At 43.8% G+C, this 14,545-nt stretch overlaps 1 protein-coding gene across 1 annotated transcript in view; it reads right to left on the bottom strand.

The window, feature by feature from the left end:
- The window catches only part of TEX11 (testis expressed 11), a 251,091-nt gene that overhangs the window by 30,464 nt on the left and 206,082 nt on the right, over positions 1-14,545 (bottom strand). The window contains exon 25 of the mRNA XM_073555904.1: positions 13,677-13,785. Coding sequence (XP_073412005.1) covers positions 13,677-13,785 — 109 coding nt within the window. The remainder of the gene's footprint in view (positions 1-13,676; positions 13,786-14,545) is intronic.

The following is a 14,545-nucleotide window of genomic DNA, read 5'->3' on the forward strand; positions in this document are numbered from 1 at the left end:
ACAGAACAGTAGCAAAGCCCCTCACTGACCTTACCACCAAACGATATGCCCGCAATCTCATCTGGACCCCAGAGTGTGAGTCCGCGTTCCTACAGTTGAAAACCCAGGTAGCCCAAAGCCCTGTCCTGACTGCTCCTGACTTCTGCCGTCGGTTCATTGTTCAAACAGACGCAGGTTTGGGAGCCGTACTCAGTCAAGTGGGGGACTATGGTCAGGAACACCCGGTAGCTTACATTTCTTGGAAGCTGTTGGACCGGGAGAATGCATATGCCACAATAGAAAAAGAATGCTTAGCCATAGTCTGGGCCTTAAAGAAATTGCAGCCCTACCTCTACGGCAGGGAATTCACGGTCATAACCGACCATAACCCTTTAAGTTGGTTAAATCGGTCTGCTGGGGACAACGGACGTTTACTCAGATGGAATCTAGCCTTACAGTCCTATAATTTTTCTGTCTCCCATAAAAAGGGCAAAGATCATGGAAACGCCAATGGACTGTCCCGACAAGTAGAGAAGGATGACCGGAAGGATAACACGTCTGGTTAATTAAGATGGGGGAGCAATGTGAAGAAACCAGAGTATATCTTAATTGCCCAGACTGCTATGTTTTCGCAGGCCTGGAGGAATTGACTTTGTCTGTATATTTGGCTTGTGGATTTAAGTGTGGATTCTTTTTTTTTTTTAAATTTGTTTATTTAAACATCAGGATACAAAGAATGTACAACATACACAATGATTGTGATAATAGGCATTATACAAAGCACACGTGTCTCCGTCCATAGCAAAATATAATACAAAAAAAAAATTGCACACTCTTATAGATAAACAAGGTAATATATACATTTCCTTCCAAGCATATATATAGGATAATTGTTTATGCATTTTCCAACATGTATATCATTCCAGTTTCACAAACCTTGTCATATCTTGCAACAGTAAGAGCTAACAAACTCCTAAGCTACAACTACCACTACATCAACTAATATCTACTATTTCCGCAGTCTGGTTTCCTATATCATATGGTGTCATATGTGATGTCTCAGTCTTGCAAAGTGAGGTGAGAGGAATTCCACCTCTCCCAGATCTTTTCAAATTTACCCGGGCATCCCCTGTTTTGGTATAAAGTGCGCTCATATGAAACAATTAAATTTACCAACTTGATCCAAAATCTAAGGGTAGGACACGAACCACCCATCCATCGCAGTGCCAGCACCTTCCGTGCCATAAACAGTGTCTCGCGCAAGAAGACCCCAGCATAGCGATCCCAAATCTCCTCCTCCAATACCCCAAACAAGCAGACCAATGGCTCTAAATGGACAGGGGCCTGCACCAGGGATGTCAGTAGTGTAGTCACCTCTTTCCAGTAGTGTAGGATAGTGGGACACTGCCACACCATATGAATAAAATCAGCATCTGGCGAGTGACATCGCATACATTCTGATGATTGAAGCCGACCCATCCTAAAAAAATCGCAACAGAGTCAAATATGATTGATTTATTAAATACAACTGTATCATTCTGTTATTAATAGATGGTGATACTCCAATCGGAGACTCCAGAATCTCCTCCCATTCCTCTCTCTGCATATCAGGGATGAGTCGTTTCCACTTCATCTTAATAGAACTTATGGCCGATTCTGTCCCTACTGACAGCATATATGTGTACAAAGAAGATATGAGACCCTGGGTAAGAGGTAACGACGAAATAGTACGGTCCACAGCCCTGTCCCTCATTTGTGATTGAAGAGCCAATCTCAGCTGCAGATATCGAAAAAATTGAGATCTCGGAATATCATGTGCGGTCTGCAATTGTTCAAAAGACTTTAAGGTCCCCTGGTCATACAAATCTCCCACTGAAGAAACACCACACTGGGTCCAAAAAACAGCGGATGGTTGATTCAGTAACTCCAGAAAATAGTTATTACTCCATAGAGGCATTTCAGCTATAACATCTTTAAACCCTATCACATTCTTGATTTGTCTCCATATTAATCGAGCCAGCCGGAACAGGGGTAATATACGTGGAACATTAGTTTTTTCCAACTCAAGGAAACCTAATGGGCAATCCGCTTGTGCAGTGTGAAGCAGGTGGCTTTCAGAATTAGGGAGGCAATTACCCGGCATCCAATTATTTAAAGCTTTAGCCTGCCCAGCCAAGTAGTATAGGAAGAAATCTGGCAGCGCCGCCCCACCTCCCTTCTTCGGTCTTTGTAAAGTGGACAATTTAAATTTGGGTCTAGTTTTCCCCCAAATAAAGGACGTGACCAGAGAGTTAAGATTAACAAAAAAGGACTTGGGCACCGCTACCGCACTGTGCTGGAGCGAGTAGCCAAATTTAGGGAGCAATATCATTTTAATCAGGTTAATGCGTCCAGCCACAGATAATGGGAGCCTACTCCACGATGCAAATTTAGCTTTAACTAGTTCCAGCAACGGGTGGACATTAAGTTGTAGATCAAGCGTACTATTATTAGAGATGTGGATGCCCAAGTATTTAAAACTAGATACAATAGACAGCGAGGAGAGAGCCTCCAGCTGGGGCACCGAGGCATGGGAAAGGGGTAACAGGGCAGATTTTTCCCAATTTATATGTAAACCTGAATATTTACTGAATCTATCTATACGGGATATCACCTGTGGCAAAGTTTCTTCCACATCATTCAAGAATATCACCATGTCATCAGCATATAGGCCTATGGTATCTACCCGACCTGCTATATCTATACCTCGGATATAAGGGAAGGACCTTATGCGTATTGCTAGTGCCTCAATCGCAAGGGCGAAGAGGGCCGGGGAAAGAGGGCAACTCTGACGGGTTCCCCTATGCAATGCGAAAGACTCAGATATAGAATTATTTATTATAATACGAGCCTTAGGTTTCATGTATAATATTTTGATCCATGTTATAAATTTATTGCCAAAGCCATACCTTTGTAAACATGCGGAGAGGAAAGGCCATTCAAGAGAGTCAAAAGCCTTGGCAGCATCCAACGATGCCAATGCCCATCTGTTGTCTGGCACCAGGGAGCTATATTGGACTATTGACTGGACTCTTCTGATGTTAATAGAAGTACTTTTACCAGGCATAAAGCCCGTTTGATCAGGATGTATGAGATTCAGTATATCCCGATACTTCCTATATAGTTCAATGCTTCCTATATAGTTCAATAGGGAACCCATCAGGTCCAGGGGCCTTCCCAGAGGCCATGTCTGTCATAGCATTATCTATCTCCTCTGCGGTGAACACAGCGTCCATAAGGGCTCGTTGTTCAGAATCTAATGTGGGGAATGATATATCTGACAAATAGTCTAAACACCCCAAAGTGTCAAAGTCACTTTTAGATTCATATAGGGACCTGTAGAAATCCTGAAAGCAGCCAAGAATCTCCTCGGTCGAAGACACCAGTGTGCTGTCCGACCTGCGAATCTGCAGTATCGTATTAGAGGTGCTATGTTGGCGCACCAGATAGGCCAAGAATTTGCCCGTCTGGTTCCCCAATTTGAAATAGGATTGACGGGTGAAGAATAGTTTGCGCTTAGATTTAGTGTCCACATGTTGAGTATATAACCTTTGGGCAGCAAGCCACTCAATCCTGTTCCCACTAGTTTGGTTAGATATATATGTAGCTTCTGCGTCTTTCAGTCGTTGCTTCCTTGCGGTCACCCGCTTAGTATAAGAAATCGTGGAGGACAAACAGCCCCTCAGGTATGCCTTAAGGGCATCCCAAAATAAGTTAATATCTTAGGGTTCCGGATGGGACGCAATGAAACAATTCAACTGATCAATCGTTCTGTCAGGAGACCCCATCAGTTTTAACCAGAAAGGATTCAACTTCCAGGCTATCCCATTGTTCACATACCGAAATTTGAGTTTAAGGATACCTGGACTATGGTCTGAGATCCCCCTACTTCCATGCTCTATATCAGCCACCCACATTGCCAAACCGCCAGAACCAAATATATAGTCTATGCGTGACAGAGAGAGTTTAGTGGATGACTGGCAAGTGTATTCCCTTAACTCAGGGTGACGCACCCTCCACAAATCCAACCACCCGCCACCCCCCATAAATGATGACAACGGGGTTGTAGTCGTTGGAGAGGGACCCCCAGTCGCTCCATCATCCAACCTCAATTAATCAAGGTGTTTGTTCATGACCATATTAAAGTCGCCCATACAAATAACATCTGCATCTGGGTAATTAAGGGCAAAACTCATTGCCTTCTGCAGAATGGATATACGAGCCGGGGGGGTGGGGTTATAAATACATAAGACCACATATTTCCTGGTATTTATCACTGCATGGACAAAAATAAAACGACCCTCGGGATCCCTCCGAGTCTCCCTCGCTTCCCATCTGACACCCCTATGTACCAACAGAGATACCCCTCTCGAGTAGCTGGTATGAAATGTATGGGCAGACCATTGTACCCAGGGCTTCTGCACGCACCGCACTGTATCCCTAGTCAGATGCGTCTCCACCAGGGCCACAATGTGAGGGCAATAATGTCTGACCTGTGAGAAGACCTTGATCTTTTTCCGAGGAGTTTTTATTCCCCTCACATTCCATGTCATACATATTAACTCCGACCCCATATTTTACTCCGCTGAACATGGTACATAGTATTACCCAGGCAAAATTTAGAGACATCACCTAGAGACTGAAATTGTTGTCGACTGCGATCATAACCTAAAAAATACCAAGAACCACTACGGAAAAAAAACAAATTGAATAAACAACAAACAACGTAGGAGCAGAGTCCTGTACTCCCATCACAAAACGAACAAGGGGATACCATCACTGAGCCCAGTGTGCGGTATTGTTGGTAACCTGGACGTCTTCGAGTAAAGGTCCAATCAGCCGATAAATAGAAAAATACCAACTAGCACTAGATGCATTAGATTCTTTTTCAGCAGACCCTCCATGGGATCGTAACCACTCCGCCGCCTCCACCGGGTCTGTAAAAAACAAAGTAGAACCCCCGTGGACCACCCACAGCCAGGCCGGGTAAATGATAGAGTACACAACATTCTTCTCCCGTAGAAGTCTTTTGACCTCCGTAAACTGCGCTCGTTGTTTCTGAAGTTCCGCAGAGAAATCCGGGAAAATTGAGATCGTGGCATTGTTGAACTTGATAGGACTCTTTTGCCGCGCCAGACGTAGAGCCACGTCTCTATCCCTGCAGTTGAGGATGCGCGCCAGAAAGGGTCTAGGCGGGGCTCCAGGAGGAAGAGGCCTAGTAGGGACTCTATTAGCCCTTTCCACCGCAAAGATTGAGGAGAATTCTTTGCCCAAAGTGGTTTTAAGCCAGTCTTCTAGGAATTGCTCCTGGTGTTGTCCCTCCGATCGCTCCGGCAGGCCAATAATTCGGATGTTATTCTGACGCATTCTATTTTTCACGTCATCTGCTTTTTGCCTCCACGCATTCATGGAGCCTGCCACTTTCTTTAGTTTAGCTTCCATGGGTGTGATGGTGTCCTCTACCTGGGATACCCGCATCTCCACCTCCATAATACGGCCCTTCATGGCTTGCATATCCTGTCTGAGGCGTCCCACCTCGGTGTATACATCCTCTATCTTCCCAGACAGAGACATCCTGGTTAAGGAGATGGCCTGCATAAGTTGTTCTGATGCCTGTTTAAGGGTAAATTCCTCCTGCTCGCTCTCCTCCCCACCCTCAAAGGGACGGCTCTTACGCTGAGCTTGTGAGGGATTATTTTTATTAGATCTTGAGCCCTCAGCATGGTCTAATCTGGCGTATTCCTTTAGCCTTTCAGCCACTGTTCCAGACCCCATAGAACGACTCATTGTAGCACAATAGGGCACAGCCAGGTAGTGGAGACAATGCACTCTAAATCCCCCAGAATCAGAGTTACAGATGGGGTATAATGGTCAGATGGTGGCTGCAGGGTCTCAGAAGCAGCACTGACCCACAGCGTCACACAGGGAGGTAGTGTCCAGCTCCAGGCGGCAGACAAGGGGCCCCCACAGCCCAGGGAGAGACCCCAGGACCCCACAGGGATAACAGCCAGTGAGGGATCCAAGTCCCTATAATGATGGCGCTGACAGGGCAGGCGATGTAGTGGAGAGGGGAATGCGGGGCCCAATCTTCCAGGGCACACACCGCTTGCTCCCCTCAATCTGTCAGAGTGTCTGCTCACCTCCCTGTTGCTCCTTCAGCGCTGCAGCAAGGGAGCCCGGCGCCGCGTCTCACACAGGCAGAGCGCGCGCCTCCAAGATGGCCCCGCCGGCCGCCCGAATCTCTGCAGCCACAGGGGGGTCAAAAATCCAGCCCCGCTCTCCCGCGGGGATCCAGGAGTGCCCCAAAATCCAGAGGAGCCAGAGGACTGGCAAATCTCAGCAGAGGTAAGGGTCCGCTGGCCGAGTATTTTTCAGGATGGCAGGAGCTCTCAGAAGCACGTCCTCACCGCAGCACTACATAGCCACCCCCCCTTTAAGTGTGGATTCTGGTGGGTCAAGAAGGCTGACTTGCACAATGATATACCATGTAACATAGTGTGTGCTTATCTGATGTTTATTTTCTGGAATCAGTTTGTTGACTTTAAATTTAGATAGGGAACGGCTGTGAGGGTGTACTGAAGGACACTGGGTAATTATAAAAATAGCTTACCTGCCTTGGGTATAAAAGACCCTGAGACAGAGAGACGGGGTCTCATCTCATCACATAGAGCTACTATGACCTGCTGCTAAACACCCAACGGACGAGAAACTCTTTAGGATCCCAGCTGAGGGTACGTCAGACCAGGCTGAAAGAACACTGGACTGCTCTCGGTTATCTCCCTACGCTTGTCGTGACCTCCTCGCTGTGTGTTATCACAGGTGGAATAGCGACCCTGGGAGCTCTGACATAACATCCACTAGCATCTCGGTGAGTCAGCGGAGGGGGTGAGACCCTGTGGGGTGCACCATTTTGTGTAATTGCTGGAATTATTCTGTTTGCTATTTGGTGTTGTGGTTCAATAAAGCTTGGCCACACTGTTTTACCCTAACCATGTGTTGTCTGTGTAATGTCCTGCCCACAAGGAGATAGAGCGGGCGTTCAGTGGTATGAGCCCTGGTCCATGCAGTCTTGCTAAAGACAGCCGGCCCAGCGGACGAGAGCACCCACTAACGCCGTTTCTCCACAGACCTTCCGGTTTGCGGTTCAGGATTGCGTTCCCGACTTACAGGACTCTTCCAATCTCTGGCATTACTTCATTACGCACTTCTGGTGCGTTTATTAGAATGCGTTCCACCGTGGTTGCGTTCCACCTGACACACAGGACTCTTCCGATCACTGGTATTTCTTGATTACGCACTTCTGGTGCGTCAGTCCAGCGTTTGTTCCACCGATGCATGCGTCTGGAGAGACATTCACTGGGATAGCCACTTACAGTACGCACACGTGTATATAAGCACCCTATATTCCACACTGGGTTAGCGCTTTCCCCACAAGGGATTTCCCCATATTAATTGCGCTACTTTCCTTGGTGTTATTTTTGGGTTACAATTTGGTAAGAATAATTCCTCCATGCCTCTCTTTATCTATTGTTGATCATGTCATAATGCTATTTGTTCTTGATTATGCTATTTGTTCTTGATTATCTATATGTTATGGACTTACTGAACTCTGAACCCTATATAAGGTTCTCAATCTGTAAACATAATGTCATTTTGAGTATCTTGAGTTTTTTTTATATAATATCCCTGGATTCAACCAGCATATATATTATCTTGAGAAGGATCATTATTTCTATGTACCAATTATATCTTGTGTACAGTAATATTGAAATCCAAAGTGATCCCCTCCTTCTATTTTGCACCCTTTTTTCTGTACCCTTTATGACGCACTGGAAGATCCCCCTTCCATAAGTGACCCCATTTTATAAACTACACCTCAATTAATTGATCTAGGGGTGCAGTGATCATATTGACACCAAAGGTGTGTTACAGAGTTTTATACCATTGGTCGGTGACAAAAAAATAATTAGATTTTTACCATCAAAATTTTGTTTTAGCCCCAGACTTCACATTTTTCCAAGGGGAAATTGGTAAAAATGGCACCAAAATTTGTCACATAATTTCTGCTGAACACGGCTATATGTGGTTTTACAGCACTATTTAGCCACATGATGAAACTCAGGAAAGATATAGCTCTATCTGCCTCCAGGTGCACAGATTTTCCTACAATAGTTTGCGGACTCCATATACAGAGCCCCTAAGTGCTAGAATACTCCCTTAAATGACCCCATTTTTTAAATTATACCCCTGCCAAACATAATGACGCTTAATGTGGTTTAGGCACACTATGGGACTCAGAAGGAAGGGAAGCATTTGGATTTAGAAGTCCAGAATTTGCTGGATTTCTTTTGGGGGGTGAAGGAGGATAGCGCTTTTCCAGAGCCTTTGTACTACCAGTAACGTGGAAGCCCCCTATATTTCCATTAATAGATGATGTGTCTGAGTGGGGACTTGCTTTTTTTGTGGATTAAGCCGAAAATGTTATTGGGAACATTTTACATAGTGTCTAGGATCACGTTTATCCTGGGCTCTACGCTGAGCACTTACATCGCAATTTCCATCTAAATCTCTGAATGACGTGATGCAGATTAAACTCCTAAGAGATCCATTCACTATAATGAGGCAGCAAAGTTACTCTTGACTCTGACTGGCCTCTGTTCAGCGGTGTCCTTTTCAGTAGTGAGCAAAACTGTGGTCAACCGCGCTTTTATGCACCCTAAAAAGATGGACACTGCCGGATTATTTGCCAGACAGCGTCCACAGTGCCTCCATCATTATAGGCAATCTTTTGCGGGGGATTCCATCTGAATCGATTTACGCAAAAACCTCAGTGTAAGCGCTCAGTGTAGAGCAGGATAAATGTGTGCCGAGCCGTACTGCAATCTTTCGGAGGCAGAATGGACAAATCAACAGCAGGTGAAGGATTAGTTTTATTTATGTTTTACACCGATCCTCGCGTGGTATAAGTAATTAGATGCCTTTTTTTTTTTTTACATAAAATTGTGCATTTATTAGTGCAATTTTTTTTATTTTATAATTTTTTTAAAACATTATTTTTTTTAACATTTGTTTGCTTAGTCCCTCTGAAACATTCACTTTTTTCACATGGATCGCAGGTACTATACATTGCAATGCACCAGCATTGCAATGCATTAAACGTGTATAGAAGCTTCTTAGACCATGCTTTAAGCATGGTCTAAGAAGCTTTCTATAGCTTGGTGACAGGGGGCCGTCATGACGATCCCAGGTCACCATGGCAACATTCAGGCCCCCGCGATGACGTTGCAGTGGCGCTGATCTCAAGGCAGAGAGAGCTCCCTCTTCCTGCCTCCTAAATGCGGTGAGCAATGACATGGGCATCTCTTCTCATGCCACAAAGCTGTCACTGACAGCTGTCGGCACTGAACTGTCACTGTTCTGTTTACACACATTAACACTTTAAAGTCATGATGGGCATAGTACGACATGGTGCGGGAACTGACACCTGCTCATGATATGCTATGTCTGTCATTGGTCGTAAAGGGGTTAAACTAAGCATATTTGTTTCACAAAGGGAATTCAGTAAAATCGGAAGCCCCCCCCACTAAAAAAAAAACATGGTGGAATTGCTGTAATATTTTTACCTCCACCCCCTAATGTTCTAATTTTTCCAATATATTATACGGTTAATTCAATGACACCAGACACTACAACTTGTCTGTCAAAAAACAAGCTCTTATTTGGCTATGTGGAGGAGAAAATTAAAAAATTATTGGGGACAATAAAAACGGCTACAACAGGAAGGCGTTCTACTACTACTACTACTACTACTACTACCCACCACCACCACTACTTTCAAAGAGAGGAGCGCTCCCTGATGCTATAACTGAAAAGACCAGTAGGGCTGAGGAAGTAGAAAAACTAACCTTTTTTACATACATTTTACCATGGTAGCATGAGCTATTTTTTGTTTTTATTTTATTTAGTACTTGTGGTAAGACTGTGGGGGCATCATAATGTGTGGGGGATCCTCATTCAGTGTGGGGGATTCTGTGGGTGGCCCTCATAGTGTTGAAGTTACTATGGGGCCTTCAAAGTGCAAGGACATTCCTACAGCGTGTGGGCTACTTTGAAGGGCCCTCATATAGTGTGTGGCTACTGTGGGCGGCTCTCTTACAGTGTGAGAGCATTGTAAAGTGTGGGGGCTAGTGCAGGGGGCCCTTGTCCAGTGTGGGGTTACTTCAGGGGCCTCATAAAGTTTGATGAAACAAAGTATGGGAGGCTCTCATACAGTGTTGTGACTTGATAAATTGCGGGGGCCCCCATACAGTGTGGTGGCTACTGTAGGGGGCCCTCATACAGTGTGGGGGCCACTGTCAGTGACCCTTATACACTGTGGGGAACACTGTTGAGAGCCCTAATACAGTGTGGGGGCTACTGTGGGGATATCATGAATTGTAGGAGTGCCTTCATACAGTTTGTAACAAGATAAATTGTGGAGGGCATTATTACTTTCTGGGGGGGAGTGGAATGTGAGCTGTTTTCTAGGGCACTTGCACAGGGCATTAATATGTCCTAGAAGGCAATTTTACCATCTAGAGGGCACAATGGTGTCATTTTACTTTGTAAGGGGCACAGTGGTGGGGGGGCATTATTATGTGGGGCACTAAGAGGAGCATTGTTTTTATGGTACACAGCGGGACACATACAGCAGCATCAGCTTATCATTTGGGTTGACAGCAAAATGAGGAGTTTATACAGGTTTGAATATGTAGGTACGGTGCTGGAAATGTGAGAAGTCAAATGAGCCTTTCTTATAAACTCTGTAGACAAATCATGGTTGCAGAAGCTGTTATGTTGGTCAAATTCAGATGGAAAAGATGGGAAAATTGAATGACTACATCAGAAAGAACGGCAGCTGTAAGTTACTATAATTGCACTGTAATTTCAAATGTTTTGCAAGACTGGTATCTACCACTATATAGACACCATGTGGCGGTAATATCGGTGTTGGTCTTTATATAGAGATTTATTTCCAGTAACAGCATGATTATCTGTTGGGTTTCCCTGTAACCATGATTAGGCTGCGCCACCATAGATAAAATCAGGGATATCTGGTTAGGGGCCCACTCAGATGCTTTGCTCCATCTGAGCTGAATCCCTAGCTATGCCTTTGCCCAGCCTAAAATTGCATGCCAGCATCTGCAAAAATCCTAACTAAACTTTATTAGAGCAGCGTCCACGTGATATTAGCTAATGCACAGTGTGAAAAAGGGGAGCAACTTCCAGAGAAAAGATTAGTTTGATATTACGTAAATTATTAAAGCCTACAAGAGAAAAAATTAGCAAAAACCCTGCTGTAACTAAATAAGTAAAAAGCAAAAGTGCATTTAAATAACACAGGGTTCTTAGTAATACAGTTTTTGATCAAAAATAGCACAAAAGCCGTCCCACCATCGACAAGGTGACCCTGAACGGGACTTTTTTTTTATGCTTTATGGCCAATATGAACATGCGTTCATGTGCTGCATGTATACAAACTTAAATCAAGCTCAATTTTTGTGATATTTTTTTCTTTGTATTTTTGCATTCTGTGCAAGTCGGTGTGTGGTCTCCCTCTCCTGAGCTGGTAATTTCAATTAAAGGCTTCCCCAGACTGGTGTCCACAGATCGGGACTCGCCGGGGTCACACTTGTGAGAAACTCGCGTGATTCTTTCGCATCAATACCTGGCACTGCCGCCGGCACTCAGGACCAGAGTGTGTGGCTGCATAGAAATGCATACAGCCGCACACTCCGGTCTCGAGTTCCGGCCTGAGGTCAACTCTGACGCATGGTAAGGTTTTTAATATTAGACAGTGTAGGACCGTCCTAATCAGGGTCACCTTGTCGACGGTGGGATGGCTTTTAATGCTATTTTTGATCAAAAATAGTATTACTAAGAACCATGTGTTATTTAAAAGCACTTTTGCTTTTTACTTATTTAGTTACAGCAGGGTTTTTGCTCATTTTGTCTCTTTTAGGTTTTTTATGCTTTATGGCCAATGTGAACATGTGTTTATGTGCTTCATGTATACCAATTTAAATCAAGCTCAATTTTTGTCAATTTTTGTTTCTTTGTATTTTTACATAAATTAGTAGTATGGTATTACTGATGGAGAGGTAAATTAATCTTATCATTTAGCTTAGATCTACCTTTTTGTTCTAGGAGGCGGTGTGCTCCTGAAAGATTGAGGCTGTGTGCACACATTGCATTTGTTTTGCGTTTTCACAGCATTTTTCCGCTGCGGAATCGCCACAAAAACACAACAAAACTGCTCCCCTTGCAATCCTATGGGATTGCGCAATGCTGTGCTAATGCTAATGCTGCTGTATCGCATAGCGGAAAAATCCGCAGCATGCTCATACTTTTTGCGGTATCGCGGCAATTCTGCACCCATAGGATTGTATTGAAATGCTCACTTTACGCATGTGGCTATGCCCACCATGTGTAAAGTGAGTGCTCAATGTGCAGATGGTACCCAGGGTCTGGAGGAGAGGAGACTCTCCTCCATGCCCTGGGTACCATATTCCTGTAAGAAATAGAATTAAAATAAAAAATAGAGATATACTCACCCTCCGGCGGTCCCCGAAGTCCTTCCCGCCTTCAGCCATGCTGCCGGCATCTTCCGGTCCCAGTGATGCTTTGAGCGAATCACCTGAGATGACGTCGCACTCTCACGAGTGTGCCGTCATCAGCGGTCCTTCGCACAAAGCATCACTGGGACCGGAAGATGTCGGGAGCGTGGTGAGAGGCGGGAAGGACTCCGGTGGCCGTCGGAAGGTGGGAATAACAATATTTTTCATTATTTTTAAAATCCTGTCTTTTACTATTGATGCCGCATAGGCAGCATGAATAGTAAAAAGTTGGTCACACTTGTCAAGCACTATGCTTGACAAGTGTGACCAACCTGTCAATCTCATTGCTTGGAATGCGCAAGCATTCTGCAGGCGAAAAACGCTTGTTTTTCGTGGGAAAAACGTATGCGTTTTACCCGCGGCGGGAGTTGCGGAAATGTTGCAGAAATTTCCGCAGCATTTCCGAACGTGTGCACATAGCCTGACAGTTTTCACTAGTAGCATTGTTCCGCAGCTGACAACAGAGTTCTTTTCCATGCTGCAATCAGAAGCAGCTTTTGCTTTTGCATCAACAGTGGAGCACAGGCGCAATGAAGCCCAGAATAAATGTAAATAATTGTTGTGTGGTGGTTATAAAATAATAAAATCAAACATTTTCCTTCAGTGAATGTCATGCACAAACAGCACTCCTAGAAATTTGAAAAATATTCAGGATTGAGAGTCCTCAGTAGTTGATACCTTTTAATGGCTAACTGAAAAGATGGTAATACATTGCAAGCTTTCGAGACTACTCAGGTCTCTTCATCAGGCTAGACTAATACAAAATCTGAAGTATTAGTCTAGCCTGATGAAGAGACCTGAGTAGTCTCGAAAGCTTGCAATGTATTACCATCTTTTCAGTTAGCCATTAAAAGGTATCAACTACTGAGGACTCTCAATCCTGAATATTTTTCTATCTACTGGCTAACACGGTACAAAGATATACATCTTTCCTGTAGAAATTTGAAGACATTCCTACATTCAAATTATCCTAAATCAGCATAATAGAGATAGAATCCATACCTTATCCTGCAGACATCTAATGTGTCCTGACTCTTATGTTGAATTAAAGCAGCCTGTAATACTTTCTTGCAAATTGATGGATAATATGCTGGAGCTTCCATTGACACAGCTAAATTATTTTTAAAAAGGTAATAAAAAAACAAACATGTAGATAAATACTAACAGCATATAGGATTATATTGTATGTGTAACATACTGTACAGACTTGTTTATTTCTGATACATAATCCTGTGATATTGTTGAAAAGATGACTATCAAACTATCACACGAAGAAATTCTAGAGTGTAACCCCTCCGAGCACCCAGCCCTTCATGTGTGTCACTCTAAAAAAGACACCCTGATGGGGAATTTAGATTCTGAGCCCTAATGGGAACAGTGATAATAATCTCTGTAAAGTGGTGTGGAATATGATGGCTTTTGAAAGTATTCACCTTTTTTGGTGAACAAAAGTGCAATAACGCGCGATCAAAAAGACATATATAAATAAACATGGTACCGCTGCAAACGTCATCTTGTCCGGCAAAAAACGAGCCGCCATACAGCATCATCAGCAAAAGAATAAAAAAGTTATAGCTCGCAGAATAAAGCGATGCAAAAATAATTATTTTTAATATAAAATTGTTTTTATTGTATAAAAGCGCCAAAACATAAAAAAATGATATAAATGAGGTATTGCTGTAATCGTACTGACCCAAAGAATAAAGCTACTTTATCAATTTTACCGGACGCGGAACGGTGTAAACACCCCCCCACAAAAAAAAACATGAAATGCTGGTTTTTGTTCATTCTGCGTCCCAAAAATCTGAATAAAAAGCGATCAAAAAATGTCACATGCCCGAAAATGGTACCAATAAAAACGTCAACTTGTC

This window comes from Dendrobates tinctorius, unplaced genomic scaffold (genome assembly GCF_039654945.1).
Source record: "Dendrobates tinctorius isolate UK_male_01 unplaced genomic scaffold, ASM3965494v1 ptg000231l, whole genome shotgun sequence".
Lineage (NCBI taxonomy): Eukaryota > Metazoa > Chordata > Amphibia > Anura > Dendrobatidae > Dendrobates > Dendrobates tinctorius.